Raw genomic sequence first — 18591 nt, forward strand, 5'->3', positions numbered from 1 at the left:
GAAAAAAAAAGCGTATGGTACAGAAAAGTGCTCAGTTCCCACTGGCGACTGCCCATAAGTTTACAGCCACCTGAGGCTGGAAGAACAGACACCCTAGGCAGTGCTGTGACCGAGGAAAAATGTAAGGACACATCTCACCCTCTTGGCAAAACAGCTGGGGCTACCCCGTGCTATTACAATTCTGCTAAACAATGCTACATGCAGCAAAACTTTGGTTTTGTTTGTTTTATTCCAAAAGCACTTCATTAAAAATGGTTTAAAAAGACATAACTATTTCAGTTTCTCAGAATACTGTTTCTCCATCGACTAGAAGTACAAACCCAGAACACCCACCCCTTCCACTCTTGCACAGTTCTTGTCCTCAAAGCCAGGCTAGTCTAACCCCCTGGTATGTTTCCCTTGAAGGCTGGGATAACCAAGGTGCCTGGAATCAGCATGTTGTTCTGGCCACCAGTTGCTTCCCTGGTGCTTGAGGCAGCTGCATTCCTGCACCAGGGCTCGGGAGTGCTGCGAGGCCTGTGTGAGCACAGATGTGTGGAGGTGCACTCAGTGTTACTGGTCCTTGCTGTGTTCTCCTCTTCTCTGATTCAAACTGCAGAAGACACCATGAGCTCTTTTCCATTAATGTGCTGCTTCCTAAGCTGTGGGGCTGCTTTGTCACCAAGGGTGCTCACCTGGGAGGCAACAGCCCTCCTGGGATCTCATACTGCTGCCCACACTCTTCTGAGCACCTGCCCCATTGCCAGAGAAAATGCTGCTTCCTACCTGGTCTCTCAAGGGCCACAGAGTATTTCAGAGACATCACTCCCTCTGGGCTGAGCGGCTGTAGTGAGCACAAGCAACCTGTGGCTGAACTCAAAACCAGCAACGTGAGGACTAGCTGCCACTGTATGGCTGAAGACAAACCCTCAACCAGACTCACAGAGATGAGGAGTGTCAAAACATTGGGAAAGGAAAGCAAATACTGAGGTGAGCAGTCTCAAAAAGAAAGAAAGAAAAAAGAAAAACAACCCCCCCAAAAACGGCCTCAGAAAGATTACAGAAGGAGATCACAACAGAGAACCTGTGACTATCTGGGAAAAAAGAACTGACTCTACCTCTGCAAATGCTTTCTTTGGGCTGTTAAATGTATCTGGCCAGCTGACCAGTGAGAGCTTGTTGACAGGGGCTCAGCTCTGTGTGGCTGTGCAGACACCTAGCTCATCTGTTGAAGGATCTCAGTTGCCAATTGTTTGTCCATTCGCTGCTCAGGCTTAGCGTGCTCCCCTATGAGGTAGGTAGTTTAATTGTGCAAGGATCCATCCAATAGCACATCAAAGCCTTGCCATTAACCTCTAAGATCATATCAACCTAAGCTCTAAGCTATCTAAAAAGCCAACCCTAAACCCAGTACCTGCTTTTGTCAGAGAACATCATGGCTTGGTGCCATGGGTTAGTTGTTTAGGTGGGTTGGATTGGTTGAAGGGTTGGATGCGATGATCTTGAAGGTCTCTTCCAGCCTGGTCTGTTCTATTCTATTCTATCCTATTCTAATATCCCAAGGTGAGAAAACACTGACCATTTGCCAAAAAAAAACAGGAGTCATCTATCTCCCAGCTGAGTGTAGCTGACAACCTCTGTTCCTTGCCCAAGAATGCAGTGGACTTAGTAAAAAGTCCAGCAAAATTAACAGAAAGGCTTCTCACTGACTGAGTGGGATTTAGGATCATTCTGAGCCAGGTAGTGATTACATCCCAAATGCTAACCACTCTCTTCCAGGAATGACCACAACCATCCCATTAAATAGCCATAATCAGCTTTCTCCTGGGTATTCTTATGGCAACAGTATAACCCTATCCCATTCTATGGGAGCAGTTTCAAAGCTAACCTACTGCTGTTCTCTGTAGTTCTAGCATAAAGGAGAGTAAGTCTGAGGGAACAAGAAAGAAGATACACTGATCTTCAGATTTCCACCAAGATCAGTCTGAGCTGAAAAGAACAACAGAGAAGTCTCTACAGTTCTGTTTTCAGCCATCCAGAAGTGATCTCGCTGTAGCTCTTCCTCCTTTTCACTTTGTAAGTCAAGGCTTGGGAATACTCCGACAGCAGATGCTCCCAGTAGCAAGAGACATCCTCCATCTTCAAGTGTTCAGTGATGAATTGGCGTCCCCTAGAGACACACAGCACACAGTCAGAAGCAATTTCCAGTTCCTACAAGAGCCTCTGGTTTTGTTTCATATGCATATCAACTTTCACTCTTCCGAGTTTCCAACGACAAACAGCACGCGCTGCTCTCCCTCTATTTTCATTTCACAATTTTCATTCACGCTCACAGCTCTGACAGTTGCAGTGCTTTTGTCATCCTCAAGATGGTATTTGTTATCTGAGATAATAAATATCAGATTTCACATATCAGATACAGCCTGAGCAGCACTGATGCATGCTGCTTCAGAAGCCACTTGCTGCCAGCCTGGATACACAATGCTTGCAACGCAGACAGTTCCCAGGGGTCAACTCACCTCATACTGAGATGAAAGCTCCTGACTTCTGATAGTCTTTAGTGGGGTTCTTGACACGGGTCAAATCTGAACCAAAGACCTAAGCATATAATCTGGTTCTCCACTTCCCCCTGCTTGTTACGAGTTCTCCAACCCTCCTGCTGTTATTGCAGCAGATCAGTTGCACTGCACCCTATTAATGCTAGGATGTCTTTGATAGGTAAACCTCACAAAAGTTGTGTAAGAAAATGCTTTGGAAGAAGACTGCCTGATAGGAAAGGACAGATAGAAAAGACACACAACTTACCTCTCTGAAATTTCTTGTGCTATGTCATCATTTTCCTTTACAAACTGCAACAGCTCCCTTAAATGAAGATGAGAAAGATGCTATGAAACAACCAGCTCGATGCAGAACATTGTCCCTTAGCTAAACTGCTGCGGAGGTTCAGGAGGATCCACAAGTAAGCCAGGGATCAGTGTTCCTCATTTCAGAGCACAGAAGGAACATGCCCTTCTCATTTGTTGGGCACACCATGCTGAAATTTGGGACCTAACATTTTTGGGCTCACTTGTAAGTTCCTTTCCCCCCCCTTATTTGTGCTGCAGGGCTCACTTGCAAATGCAAGTGCCTACTGCCCACTGATTTCAGTGTGGGTGACAGACCTACATATCCCAGTGAGACTGTACTAATATGAGCAAAGGATTCTTTGGGGGTAGTAAAAAAAGAGAAAATAATAGGATCTCCAAGAGCCTTTGGTGTAGGAGATGCCTAGAAGGGGAGGCACTCCTTCATGCAGTACAAACCAAACTGCCTTCCCTAACACAGCATTGTTTTCCTGGGACGTGCAATGCTCCGCTGAGCACACTTGGGATCTCACACCTGATGTTAGAGAGGTCTGACCGGACTGGGATGTAGTGGACCCAAGGCTTCAGCTGTGGGTAGAAGAACTCCAACCACTCTTCTCCAACATGAAAGACGAGTGAGCCACATAAGAACAGGTGTTTCAAGCGGAAACTGGCAGCCACTCCCCGGAAATTAAACAGATACCTTTAAAAGGATAAGCAAAGAGAGGGACCTGATTACACTTGGCATTTCGTGAGGAAGCACACTAAGAAACTGGGCTTTAAGTAACAGTCAACCTTCCCTTACAGCTGAGGGGGTCTCCCTCACACTGAAGGAGTTACTAAAGCAAAGGGAAGACATTTGAAGCTTAAGTTAGGGATGTGTTGGGTGAGTTCCTGCTGCCTGTCAGAACTGAGGGAGAAAAGTCACCTGCCTGTGACAAACCAAAGGAGGCCCCAGGAACAACTGCCAATACGGCATGGAAGGTCACCATGCAGATACTGATCCTGCAACTCCACACTTCAGAGACCACAAGGAGCTTTTTCCCAATTCTCTCTTGCCTTACAGTGAGCTTTTCTGTTCATTGTTCGGCTTTGACAACATCTATCTCAGCTTGGGTTTGTTGTGTTTTATTTCCCTCTGGGATTCTGCTTCAATCTGAATCTAATTGTTTCATATTAGCTTGGGAATGCAACCCTAGGAGGTTAAATGGGCTAGCACACAACAGATGGACTTTGCAGATAACAAAGGATCCACAATTTTGTTGTCAGTCTTTTCTGCCAAGTTAGTAAAGTGGGCTTGACTGGCGGCAGATTTCTCTTAGCTGTATCTCAGAGGGATGTTTGTTTGCTTGCTTGCCTGCTTTTTAAAACCCACATTTCTCCAATTATATGGAGTGTTGTTTTTCCTGTGGGTAAAACCCCTCAGTACATAAAACTAATCTTTGAAGTCAACCATTCTGGGCTGGGGGCAGGGAGTTCTTCCATTAATGAAGTTATTTTGGGTGAAATGGGAATTATATATTGTATATATTTAGGGTGAGATGGGAATTACAGCTAAACTTAGCTCAGCAGTAAGTTGACAAGGAGTAAATGTGAAATTGGTTTGTATTCTTTATATTACCTAGGAACTCAAGGCAAGAATGAGGAGCTCGTTGCTTTAAGAACTCAACAATGATATGTAGAGAGCTAACATTAACAGTGGTCTGGAAGTGAAGGAATGCCTCTACCCAATTCTAGACACAGCTACCACCCCCTGTGACTTCAGCCATATCACTGAGTGCTGCCCTCAGACAGCATGCTGTAGTACCTACACTGCAGGAAGCAGCAAGAAGTTCTTACTGACCCTAAGAGACCCAGGGCTACAACAAAGCATGTGAGAATGCCTCAGCCTACATTGTATGAGGAGCTTAGGAGGCATTGTTTGGGAAGTCTATGTGTAACAGAAGGGAGAAATCTGGGCAACAGTCTAGTGAAATATAAAATGAGACAAGTCAATCACATTCACACAAAACCAGAGATCCAGCCAAATGACTGAGTTCTCCTATGAGCAGATTCTAGCTGACAGAATCCTAACTAGGTAATTTTTAAAGGAAAAGTGAAACATCAGACATGCAAGTGCATACATACTAGGAGCTTAGAGCTTTTAACACAGAAACCCACCAAAATATTGCACCAACCCCCTCCCCTCCAAAAGCAGTTTAAGGAAAAAAGTCTTTGTAAAGCAAAACCACATCCTCCCAAACAACCTACCAAGTGCAAAACAATACTGTGTCTATTCAATCATTGAGAGGCTGAGGGAGCTGGGATTGTTCAGCCTGGAGAAGAGGAGGCTCAGGGGTAACCTCATTGCTCTCTACAACTACCTGAAAGGTGGTTGTAGCCAGGAAGGAGTTGGTCTCTTCTCTCTAGCAACCAGAACAAGGGGACACAGTCTCAAGCTGCACCAGGGGAAGTTTAGGCTCGAGGTGAGGAGAAAGTTCTTCACAGAGAGAGTCATTCGTCATTGGAATGTGCTGCCCAGGGAGGTGGTGGAGTCACCATCCCTGGAGGTGTTCAAGAGGGGATTGGATGTGGCACTTGGTGCCATGGTCTAGTCATGAGGTCTGTGGTGACAGGTTGGACTCGATGATCTTTGAGGTCTCTTCCAACCTTGGTGATTCTGTGATATTGCAGGTTCTCTCTTTCACTGTATTCATCTCACAGCAACACTTGCCCCAGCATGCATATGAAGACATGGTTCCTTAGCTCCTTGTGGCTTTGAAGACAGTCATGCTAACATTGTAGCATCAAAAAACAAAACCCCACCCAACAAAAGTTTGAACAGCTTGCAACAGAAACAAAACTGAGGGAAAGCTTTCTGGATTAAAAAAAATAACAATAATCAAAATTGATACATTTATTACTTGCCTCAAAGCACTTTTATTTCTCCTGATCTGACAGGGGAAAGCTGACACTGAAAGAGGGCATGCTAGGCTCCCAGATCTTACACCTGCCCACAAGTTTTCTTACCTGCATGGAGCTTGTTGCTGGAAGTAGACCTTAAAATAAAATGAGACCTTACACCATGCAAAGAAAGAAATAACCCACAGCCCTTGAACAGCTTTATGAATCCAAATTCTTACTTGTATTTGCAGTGATCAACCAGTGGAATTTCCTTTGCAGGAGGCTTCCCCAAGGTATCCTTAAGAGAATTTAAAACAATCAGTAAGCTTTACATGGTGAGTGCATATTTGTTTTCCTTCTCAGCTACAAACAAAGCTACTTCTGAGAAAGCCTTCTCTGGTGGGCTTTTAGAAGCATTATGAAGAATTCTCAGCCCTTCAAACAAGAAAAAGTTTGGTAAATTACATACTGCCTGTAAGCAAATGCCAGCACAAACACATTAAATGATAATGTTTAGTTGGCAGCTACAGAATGGAAACAGCTTGGGACAATGGGCTGTGTGAAGCCAAGTGTAAGTGGATTAGCCAACACCGTCTGGAGAGAGCTGGACTCTAGACTACAACCACCACTAAAACTAAAACGTTATCAGCAACAGTTATCAGAAAGTTATGAACAAGACCAAGAAACAGAGATGACACAGAAAGGTTCAAAGACACTGACATCACCACCCAGGCAGCTCAGGGCTAGAAGGTGAAGCCCTGGCTAATTCTTTTGTAATGGAAGAGGAGGAGACTGGCACAGATTGATTTGTTTACACGTGCTGTTTCCCTCAACAAAAAGTGTGAATGGATGAAAGCGTTTGGCCTGCCACGCCCTCATTTCATCCATCAGAGAGGAGCAGCCATCAAGGCAACAACAAGCCTCCCCCTTTCTAGAGGATCACTCACAACTCTCCAAGAAGAGGCTTCTCAATTATCTTGCAATGCTACCCTTTCTGGCCTTCACACTCAGACAGAGAAACACTCACAGACCTTTTCAGATTTCCAAGCCTGGTTTTTAGTGTACTCAGCATCAACAAGTTCTGGGTTTTCTCGAGACAGCAGAATGAGGGGATCTCTCTCAGGGCTTGTTCTGTGAAACAAATGCTATCAGTAATTGCCAACACATGAGCCAACACAGCTAAGAAACTACAAGACTCAGGACTCTGTTTCTTTAGGAGGTTGTCTCTCCCTTTGTGCCTGTATTAGCAGAAGAGAATGAATGAGCTGTGTGCACCAAAATCATCTGAGGCCATTTTTCCTTTTTTTCAATTATTAAATATTCAATAATATTATTCAACCAATTCTCAGGACAATTCAGCAGAAACATTGCTTCCTTCAGACTTTAGCCCAATGGGTGCCAACTACTTTATTTTAGAAAGGAATTTAGAACGGAATTAAACAGCTTGGAAAAGACCTGAGAGATCATCAAGTCAAACCTATCACCCAACACCATCTAATCAACTAAACCATGGCAGCAAGTGCCTCAGCCAGGCTCTCCCTAAACACCTCCAGGGATGGGAACTCCACCACCTCACTGGGCAGCACATTCCAATGGCCAATCTCTCTTGCTGGGAAGAACTTCTTCCTAACATCCAGTCTAAACCTCCCCTGGCACAGCTTGAGACTGTGTCCTCTTGTTCTGGTGCTGGGTGCCTGGGAGAAGAGACCAACCCCCACCTGGCTACAACCTCCCTTCAGGGAGTTGGAGAGAGCAAGAAGGTCTCCCCTGAGCCTCCTCTTCTCCAGGCTAAGCAACCCCAGCTCCCTCAGCCTCTCCTCACAGGGCTGTGCTCCAGACCCCTCCCCAGCTTTGTTGCCCTTCTCTGGACACCTTCCAGCAGCTCAACATTTTTCCTAAACTGAGTGGCCCAGAACTGGACACAGGACTCAAGGTGTGGCCTAACCAGTAACTCCTTTCTAAGTCTAAGAGTGGCTAAGCATTTTCAGCACAGATCCTTCTAACACTGACTTAAAACACTACTGATAACACATGCCCAAGACTTGCTCTCTATCTCCTGAGCCTACCTAGTAAGCTACCAAATCCTTCCCTGTTGGGGGTGGGGGAGAAACAAAGTACAGGTTTTTTAATATCGTGTTCAGACCATTGCTGGAGAGACGGCAAAAATAATCTACTCTCTCATCCACTCAGGAAATGTGGATTAAAAAATACTTTCAATTCAGTGTTGAGCACTTACACAGCAAATATTCCAATTGGCAGTGTTCAATCTTTACATTTGTACCATGCACCTCTGCAGGTCCCTTCACAGAACAAAAGAAATTGGTTCCTAGTGTGACAGTTTTATTAAGTAATAACAAAGTGTCCTGGTTTTGTTGGGACAGAATCATAGGCCAGACACGGGCTGCAGGCTGTTAGCAGTTTCCAGTCAGCTGATCTGAGCTGGCTCACAGGTGTATCCCAGACCATAAACATTGTGCTCAGTACAAGAGAGGGAAGTTTGCTGATAGTAAGGGCTCATCCTGATCCTACTCCTCCTCTTCCCTCTCCCCATGGATGGAAGGGCTTTCTTGCCATTCTGCTCCTGAGGACTGACTTCCCAGTTATTGTGACTGCTGCACCTTCACTGGGCTGAATATAACTTTGTATGTTTTTGTATTGGTATTAGTTTGGCTGTTTCATTAACTATCTTTCCATTTTAATCCATGGAACTTCTCTCCTTTACCTGATCCCCCTTCTCTGCTGGAGAGAAGTCACTGGGTGAGGGAGAAACTGCTATAGTTTAGCCCAAGCGACAGTAGTGGTGTCCCCCAGGGATCAGTGCTGGGCCCCATCCTGTTCTATATCTTTACTGATGATCTGGATGAGGGGATTGAGTCCATCATTAGTAAGTCTGCAGATGACACCAGGCTGGGGGCAGGAGTTAATCTGTTAGAGGGTGGGAGAGCTCTGCAGAGGGACCTTGCCAGGCTGGACAAGATGGGCAGAGTCAAGGGCATGAAATTGAATACATCCAAGTGCCAGGTTCTCCACATTGGCCACAACAACCACATGAAGTGCTACAGGCTGGGGTCAGAGTGGCTGGAGAGCAGCCAGGCAGAAAGGGACCTGGAGGGACTGGTTGAGAGTAGGCTGAACATGAGGCAGCAGTGTGCCCAGGTGGCCAAGAAGGCCAATGGCATCCTGGCTTGCATCAGGAACAGTGTGGCCAGCAGGAGCAGGGAAGTCATTGTGCCCTGTGCTCAGCACTGGTTAGGCCACACCTTGAGTCCTGTGTCCAGTTCTGGGCCCCTCAGTTTAGGAAAGATATTGAGATGCTGGAAGGTGTCCAGAGAAGGGCAACAAAGCTGGGGAGGGGTCTGGAGCACAGCCCTGTGAGGAGAGGCTGAGGGAGCTGGGGTTGCTTAGCCTGGAGGAGGCTCAGGGGAGACCTTCTTGCTGTCTACAACTACCTGAAGGGAGGTTGTAGCCAGTTGGTTTTTGTCTCTTCTGCCAGGCACCCAGCACCAGAACAAGAGGACACAGTCTCAAGCTGTGCCAGGGGAGGTTTAGGCTGGATGTTAGGAAGAAGTTCTTCACAGAAAGTGTAATTGGCCATTGGAATGTGCTGCCCAGGGAGGTGGTGGAGTCACCATCACTGGAGGTGTTTAACAAGAGACTTGACGGGGTGCTTGGTGCCATGGTTTAGTTGATGAGATGGTGTTGGGTGATAGGTTGGACTTGATGACCTCAAAGGTCTTTTCCAACCTGATTAATTCTATTCTATTCTAATTCTAAAGGTAGGCATATAACAAATCCACAGCTTCTATTTCCAGTAGGAGACCTATTAAAGTAGCTGCAAATGGAAGTTCTTATGGAGATTGACTAATGGTGAAACTCTGATGTGCCAAATGTCCTGCTTCCCTTACTTATAAAAAAATACATTCTGTGTTACACTTGTTTGGTCTTGGGGAGACAGGAATTGCTTCACACAAACAGTTGTCAGCATATATTGGTTTCCTGGTACAGGAATATACACTCACCTGGATCCTCGGAAATATCCTTTGGAGATTTTTTTCACCCAAGGCCATTTTTCTGCAGATCTGAAAATATTTTTTAGACATGGCAATAAGTGATTCAGTGCAACCATGAAACAGCACTCTCTTCAGATTTCACAGCGTGATCTCTTTTTATGATTCTTCATTTTTGATGGAAATTACTTTCTTCATTATAGCAGCAAAAAACTCTCAGCCAGGTCCAGTGAAGAAAAAGCTTTTCCTGTGAGTACTGTGCTTAAGGCAACATGACATAGGCTGGTTTTCAGAATACCATTCAGTCAAAACAGCAAATTGCACACAACCTCCTCACCAAACCTTTAAAGGTATTAAAATTTACCTCCTATTTGAATCCACTTTTCATAGAATCACAGAATCAACCAGGTTGGGAGAGACTGGTGAGAGGCCTCAAGCATAAGCCCTACGAGGCTGAGGGAGCTGGAGCTGTTTAGCCTGGAGAAGAGGAGGCTCAGGGGAGACCTTCTTGCTCTCTACAACTCCCTGAAGGGAGGTTCTAGCTAGGTGAGGGTTGGTCTCTTCTCCCAGGCAACCAGCACCAGAACAAGAGGACACAGTCTCAAGCTGCACCAAGGGAAGTTTAGGCTGGAGGTGAGGAGAAAGCTCCTCACAGAGAGAGTTGTTAAGCATTGGAATGTGCTGCCCAGGGAGGTGGTGGAGTCACCATCCCTGGAAGTGTTCAAGAGGGGCCTGGATGTGGCACTTGGAGCCATGGTTTAGTAGTCATGAGGTGTTGGGTGAGAGGTTGGACTGGATGATCTTTGAGGTCTCTTCCAACCTTGTTGATTCTATGGTTCTCTGATCATCCAGTCCAACCTGTCACCCAGCCCTATCCAATCAACTGGACCATGGCACTAAGTGCCTCATCCAGGCTTTTCTTGAAGATCTCCAGGGACGGCAGCTCCATCACCTCTCTGGGCAGCACATTCCAATGGCAAATCACTCTTTTTGCTTTGTTGCTTTATTTTGCTTTATTTTTCTGTACTTCATCAATTATGAGCAGTGCAAAATGACCAGAGGATTTTTAACCACTGTCATTCTCCATTCAAAAAAAACCCCAAACCCAACAAACAACAACAGCCCCTCAGCTAGTGTTTTGCATTTAAAACACAGGTGTTCCTTGCCTTCCCAAATAACTTTCACTTTAAATCTAAGCAAGTCCTTCAAAACAGCAGCTAATAACACAGAATCACAGAGCATTAGGGGCTGGAAGGGACCTTGAAAGACCATCTAGTCCAACCCCGTTGCCAGAAGAGAATCACCCAGAGTAGGTCACACAAGAATGCAACCAGGCAAGGTCTGAATGTTTCCAGACAGGGAGACTCCATAAGCTGTCTAGGTAGCCTGTTCCAGTGCTGTCACCCTCACAGTGAAAAAGTTTTTCCTAATGTTCACATGGAACCTCCTATGCTCCAGCTTGCACCCACTGCCCCTTGTCCTGTCATTGGATATCACTGAGGAGTGCCTGGCTCCATCCTCCTCACACTCACCCTTCAAATATTTATAAACATTAATGAGGTCACCTCTCAGTCTCCTCTTCTCCAAGCTGAAGAGACCCAGCTCCTTCAGTGCTCAGAGGATCACCCAGGGGATTCTCTGGGGAGTGAGTGACACAAAGGTGTTTTTTGTCTTGTACATTTCTATGTTCACTCACTGTTGCATACTGTGATGGGTTAATGCCCATTCTGAAAACAGGGGGGAGGGCTTGCGAGTGCTTTGCCTTCCCTGCAGGGCGTTTTCCCCCTGGGAAACTGAGTCTGTTCCACTCCCCCCTCCCTGCCCAGCTAGGGTATAAAAGGGAGGGCATTGGAATCATTAGCTCTCCTTTTTGGCTCCTGCCTCTCCTGGACAAGAGCTACTGCGGCTGCCTTCCTGCTCTTCTGCCACATGGTTGGGCCTGATCCTTCTCCCTGCTGCCTCTGTGCCTCTTCAGAGAGAGACTGGTTTTGTATTCTTTTGGTTTTTTTCCTCCTCCCATCCATCCTTGTTCCTTGCCCTTGTGAACCTGACCTGTTATTGTTATATATATATTGTTTAAAGAAAACTCTTTACCTCCCTACTTCCAGGCCAACTCCAAATTATTGTTTTGTGGATTTGCTCCCTCCCTTTCCTTTTTTTCCTCTCTGTTGTGAGGGAGGAGCAGGGAGCAGGGGAGAGATTCTCAGCCTTGCCCCCATCTGAGCTCTTAACTCCCTGTTAAGGCTCAAACCACTACACATACTTTGTCAGTCTCCATGGGAAGCAGCCCTTATTCTGCTACTAGTCAAAGATCCAGTCAAAAGCAAAACTCCTAGTCAGAATTGTCTTCTTACTCTCAGCCCAGTAACAATGCCTGATTCTTGGGAACTATTGCAGGTTCTCTATTGCACAATAATACTTAGGTAAAAGCAAATCTACAGAAGGCTTTCCTTTACCCTTCCAGAAGCTTATACAAACATCCTGGAACATCCATGCAGTTATTAAAAAAAATAAAGATAAAAAAAAAAAAATCACAGCTCCTAGAGAAGTAGTTGGAAACAAAGAAAAATATTCCCATATGCCAGGGGAGATTTCTGCAGGCAAAAGATAACTGCTGCTTTATTGACAAACTCTATCTCACCAAAAAATGATAGTAATCTGGCCCTGACAGCAAGAAGAATATATATACTTTGCCCTCTGCATTCCTTACTGAAGTGCTGGGAACAGAGAAGCTGATTATAACTTCTATTTGCATCATCCAAGCTTTCCATGGAGCATTCTTATACAGCACTTAGGCTGTATGTAGGCAGCAGCACAGATCACAGGCCAACAGACCTACGGTCCTGGACTTCAACGTTGGCCCAATGCTGCCCACTGCTAGATGGCTTTACTGTGATTTTGTCCTCCCACACATAACCATTTCCAAAACATACCTTCTGAGGTCCTCCCTCATGAGGTCCCAGCGTCCTAAACCTGTTGGGTAAATTGGCCAAACAGCTGGTCCTCCTTCCCAAAATGTCCAGGCAGGGTACATGATATCATTGTATTCAAGTGTCTTAAGAAAAAGGAGAGTAATGCAAGAGTAAGAGTACTACCTACTTCAGTTTACTGACTGAGCCCACCCCTAATGAACATTCCTTCTGGGAGTTCTGCCAGCTTTCTCCCTTACTGAGAGCCACTAGAGTTCTGCAGTCACCACACTGCCACTGGGCTTCACAGGAAGACAACCCAATATTGAAAAGTTTCAACTATTTCTGCAAGGCTGTGTGTTGCTTCATGACTTCAAGGGACTTTCCTGTTAGAACAGTTAGTGGTCCATGATATAGCTGCTTAGTAAATAGCAAAAGACCTCAGCTCCACTCACCTTTCTATAGCAGAAGTCCTGAGGTCCACTCACCTTTCTAAAGACTTGTGCCTATGTGTAGCTACAAAAGGCACTTCTAGACACTTCAACATTTAGGTTTCCAACACTCCAGTTCATTTCAGCCATCCCTGAGATCACTTAACAAGCTGACTGTGATAAATATCCAGGGCATGTAAGAACTTCAGTATCTTGCTTCTGCCTGGATGCTTAAAACCCCATATAATTGGAGGGAACACCAGCACTTAAGACTAAACCCTTTTATGAAACCAGACTACAGGCCACTGCTTTGATCTGGTAATAAAATCCCTACACAATTATCCATCTATCTGTCACCTGGAGATACTGGATAGAGTCCAAAGCCACAAGGCTACTTAGGAGGTTGGTGACACAAGGACAGGCGGAGGGAGCTGGGGTTATTCAGCCTTGCAGAAGAGAAGGCTCTGGGGAGACCTTATCACCACCTTTCAGTACCTGAAGGGGGCCTGCTAAAAAGCTGCAGAGGGACTGTTTATGAAGGCCTGCAGTGATAGGATGAGGGGCAATGGTTTGAAGTTAAAGAAGAGGAGGTTTAGATTGGATGAGGGTAGTTGAGCACTGAAACAGGTAGCCCAGAGAGGTGGTTGAGTCCCCACCCCTGGAGATATTCAAGGTCAAGCTCAACAGGGCTCTGGGCAACCTGGTCTAGTCAAGGATGTCCCTGCTCACTGCAGTGGGGTTGGACTAGATGACCTTTAGAGGTCCCTTCCAATCCAGGTGATTCTGAGGGATCTGAGGGGCTGAGGAATGGGTTTGTTCATGCACAGAGAAGAAGGAGGTGGACTCGTTTCTGGTGTGTAGAGACAGAATGGGAGGCAACAAGCTTTGGTTACAAGAAGGGAAACATCAATGAGACATTATAAACATGTTTTCATTTTGGCAGGTTAAACAGAGTCTGTGGACACTCTGGGGATGTTCTGATCTGGGCAGGACACAGCTTGTAGCACCCTGATCTAGTTGCCCCTGCTTTGAGCAAGGTGGTGTCATGAGGTCCCCTCCAACTTAAATGAGAGTGTATGCTTTTATGATCTGCTCCTTCTCAATACTGCTATAAACAGGTATTGATAACAAATCATGACAGCTCCACCAGCCCAGGGACATCTTTACAAGATGCAGAACTGGACAACACTACAATCCTTTCTGCTTCCAGCCTTGGGAAGCACCCTGGACCAGCATCCTGGAGCCTTCTTCATTCTGGCAGAGTAATTCTAACACTGGCTGGTTAAATGTGAGCTGTGCTTGGGTGACTGGGTTTCAGTTGGGCTTTAACTGGGCTTTAACCAAGAACAGGATCATGAACAGGGTTAGGTAGTGAGGGTGCAGGATTTGGTTACATTGGACAGGTATTAAGGCAAAGCAAGATTAGCGAAGCTTGAGATGTAGTGATATTTTGTTGCAAAGAATGAGATGCTGTGCTGTAGTCAAGTTTAACAATGGGAGGGGCAGGAAAACATAGAAGAGGGCTGTCAAGCCTGGGAACAGAGAAAAGAGAAAGCAAATGTGCCTCTATGCATGTGCATTCCTCTGCATGTGTGTGCATGTCTGCAGATGGAAAACTGAATCAAGGGAGAAAGGGTTCACAGGAGACAGCAGTATTACAGAAAACAAAATAAGAAACACTTATCTGTGGTACCAAAAAAAGAGTGCTAAAATATTCACATTAAATGAGATTAACTGTATGACAGCTGCCTGATGATGAAAAATCCTCCACAATGCTGCTAAACTGCAGCTACAATTTTAAGAGACCTTTTGTAGCAAATTACAGGGCTTCTGGCATATATCCCATCCAGCTGTGCATCATTCTGCACTGGAAGAGGTACATTTTTTGCCCTGGAAGAGGAGCTAATGGAGGAAAATCTGTTCTATTGAATAAATAGAACAAGCCTGCCTGCCAGAAAACTGGAAGTGAAAGGAAACATAAAAAACAGGAAGCAATTTTGATGCACAGAAAAATCTGTGGAGAACCATCCTGAAAAACACGTTCCCAAGAGAAAGGAGGGCATGCATGCCTCCAAAATGCTCAGTGTTTAAAAGGTGTGCATACCTTACTGAAGGAGAAGACTGGGATAATAGGTTTCATCCATTTGGGAACCTGGGGGTAGTCTCGCACATTGATCACCATTTCCATGTCAGGGAGGAGGTTGATGATGCCCAAAAGGAAATGCTCAACTCCACTGCATCTGTGAAGAAATGATGTATGACAAAGAACTTATGAGAAGGTAGAAACCTGCAGCCTTTTTCAGGCCTTTCTCTGCACATGAGCAGAGGCGATGGTGAGCCTGAGCCACACCACACTGTAAGCTGAGAACTGCCTATAGCAGCCTCTAAGCTCAAACACAGTACAAACACCAATGAGCCAACCAATACTATTGAATCTGGTCTCATCTGCAGCTTTCTCTGGGATCCCACAACCAATCGACCCTTTGTACACCCAAGTGCAACAACGTTAAGTGAAGTGATACTTACCTCTTGCTACATTTAACTCTCACACATGCATTTTCCAGGCTCCTGCTCTGATAAGGAGTTCAGACCTTTGAAATATAGCTGTGCTCAATGACTTTCAACTAAACAGAGCTTGAAGTACTTGTGTGTCCCTGCTAAGGAGAAGAGATCTTCTGCACACCTCTTACCTTGCAGGGAACATGCAGTCCTGCTCACGGTACAGTTTGTTCTGAATGATTTGGTAGTGTGTTCCGAGCTTCCGGCTCACCGCATCGGATATCATCTCCTTGGAAATGCCACCTCGAAAAGGAGCCAGGTCCTGCTTCCAGACACTGAGACAAAACAATGAGCCATTACTATGTACAGCAGGGGGGATGCTGTGCATAAATTACTGCAGTATACAGAACAAACTTCTAGCTAAAACAAGCTCCACGCAGCTTTCAGGAGCTCTGCTACCTGTGGCATAACACACCATTCAGCTTAGGTTGCTTGGAAGAGTCGTTACTCAGAGACTCAAAGGTCCAAACTTCCCTTTGACTCCGTGCTGTTAGCTGAAACAAAAAGCCCAGCACAGGATTCTGTGGCCAAGTCAACACTGACAACTCCATTTGCTCTCACAGAAAGCACCTTACATACTTACAGGTAAAAGCCTCCAGGATTACTTAAACTTTGAGTTGTGAAGCTCACGCTCTGGCCTTCCACAAATGATGGGCCACACCAGGACCAAATGCCTCACAAAATGTCATGCTATTTAGGCATTAAAAAAATAAGGTAAGAGTCTAGTTGCAAGTAACAGCATCACCTAATAATGCTGGGTGCTGTGAAAGCCTGCCCAGAAGGACAGCAACCATAACTTCATGTTACTATTAACCCTCGTGTTCTGAAGTAGATTTGGAGGTTGTAACCACATGGGAAGGTGTTCTTCCCAAAAATGGGCAGGAAAGAGTGGAGTGTATGCTTAAAGGTTAGGAGATGTCTTTAGGCTGTATCTGAATTGGAACATAGGAAAAAGACTGTGAGGCTAAGCTAGAAGAGACTTTTCCTCATCAATATTTCAAGAGCAATGAAGATCAAAAACTCCAAACAGAGCATGCAAACATTTGCCTGATATGACTCATCCAATATTAAAAGCCAATACAGTTCTCAATCTCACCCCCAAAATTAGTAAACACATCTGGTACTTTTAAATAGGAGGCTTGAAGTTGGGCATCTGTGTTTCAGCACTTGGAACTGTGGTCCTAAAGGTAGAAGAGTATGTTGGCTCTTCCCTGAATTCCTTCTCCTTTAAAATGCTGCCTAATGGTATTGAAAAAACACAGTCCTGTAATCCCTGTCCATATGGCAGTGATGATTTACCCACCTGTAATGTTTGCTGCAGCCACACACCATCAATGAAAGCAGAAAGGAAGTTTGGTTTGGCTCAGTCTACAAGACAGATCAGCCTGCATTTGTACTGCCTACAGAGGTCTTGCACCACGTACAAGCCTCTAGCACTGCATTAAATTCATTTTAAGAAGATTAGGCCAGCATTTCAAGATAGAGTGCTGGCATTATGCATAATACTCCATAGGTATAAAAAAATAAACAGGACTTGTGTCTTCCTGAATGAGCTCCTCTTGGATCATGCTTTAGCTGTGTGCAAGTCAGGTAGTTAAATATCTACCATCACTCCAATTCTCATAAACCCTGAACTAAACTCCTTAGAAAGAACACTAAAAAGTACAGCACACTATCATACAAAATTAATCTGTGTTCTGTAGCAATCTCTCTTAATCTAGCTATTTACAACACTTTGCACATACTTCATTTCTTTGCCTTTTACAGGCCCGTGAGAAAGACTTGCTAGCAACATAGCACTGAAAGAGAAGGAAGCAGTGGATTGTTAAGACAGGACTGTCACCAGCTCTGTGTAGGGTTTATTGCATGATCATGTATGAAATGCTGACATGGTGTATGTTCAGTAACGGAGGACAAGGAGTGTGATCAGTTTGCAAGTGAACACACTGTCTGTTGGAACTATGGAGGTCAACCTGCTTCACACAATGCCACTAACAACCTCCTCCTTACAAGTACAGTAACCTATGATGGCTCTGTATGTGACACCTCGGAGCCCAAATATTCTCTAGCCAATTCCCAACCACCAGTGCTGGCAAAATTATTCCCTCTCCTGGCTAGATGCCTGTGTAGTCTAAAGTCTCACCTTTGGTGACAGCTGCAATTCTCCTTTACACATGGCTTATAGGTTTCCACAGCTTTCTTAATTTGGTCAGTTAACGTTTTCCATTTTGCATCTAAAATACACAGGAAGGAAAAGTCAGAGGAATGAATCCATTAAACTGCCAGAACAACCAGCAGGAGGTGAACGGCATTTCTGGTCCAGCTGGCAACAGCAATACACCAGGGTCCCACAGGACACGCCAGTACTGCTGCAGTCCATACGGCTCACACGAGAGCCTGCCTAAAGCCAACAGGACAATGGGAAGCGGTGGCGGGCGAGCAGAGGCGCCACCTAAGTGAGGGCGGCCGGGGACAGCGCAGTGCGGCGGGCACCCCATGACGGTCCCCGGCTGACACACACAGACACGCACACCCCCGGCTTCCCTTTCAGCCCAGCGGCCGTCACCAGGTGCCGGGGGAGCTGCGCGGCCAGAAAGAGGAGGAAGCGGCGAGAGCCCCTCGACACGCTCCCAGGACGCGCGGGCTCCCGTCCCGGCCACCAACCCTCCCCGCTGGCCGCGAAGCGGCGTCACCCCGAAGCCTGGGCATCACGAGCAAGAACTCCGAGCGTCGCCCACCTGCCTGGCCGCCCGCCGCGGCAGGCTCCAGCCGCCACACAGCACCCGCCACCAATGCCCACAGGACCAGCGCCACCCGCCCCATGCCGCCACCGCCGACAGCACGACTCTGCGCATGCTCGGCCCTCTGCCAGAGGGCGACGGTAAGCGGGCGGTGGTGCCCCGACTAAAGATGGCAGCGCCCACTGTGGCCAGCCCCAGACAAAGATGGTGGCTCCAGCAGCGGGCGCCGTGCCGCGGCG

At 46.1% G+C, this 18591-nt stretch overlaps 1 protein-coding gene across 1 annotated transcript; it reads right to left on the minus strand.

The window, feature by feature from the left end:
• Positions 1 to 219: 219 nt before the first annotated feature.
• On the minus strand, positions 220 to 18441 carry POGLUT1 (protein O-glucosyltransferase 1). The gene is made up of 11 exons (XM_068144697.1): positions 18350 to 18441; positions 17755 to 17845; positions 15743 to 15886; positions 15157 to 15292; positions 12646 to 12767; positions 9725 to 9784; positions 6737 to 6836; positions 5945 to 6003; positions 3358 to 3525; positions 2785 to 2841; positions 220 to 2149 (listed from the first exon to the last, which is right to left on the minus strand). Exons 1-11 carry the CDS (start codon positions 18432 to 18434, stop codon positions 1993 to 1995), a joined length of 1179 nt encoding a protein of 392 aa, XP_068000798.1. The 5' UTR covers positions 18435 to 18441; the 3' UTR covers positions 220 to 1992.
• Positions 18442 to 18591: the final 150 nt, after the last annotated feature.

The sequence above is a fragment of the Melanerpes formicivorus genome, unplaced genomic scaffold (genome assembly GCF_026170545.1).
Source record: "Melanerpes formicivorus ecotype bairdi unplaced genomic scaffold, bMelFor1.0.p_v2 SCAF_11, whole genome shotgun sequence".
NCBI classification, from domain to species: domain Eukaryota; kingdom Metazoa; phylum Chordata; class Aves; order Piciformes; family Picidae; genus Melanerpes; species Melanerpes formicivorus.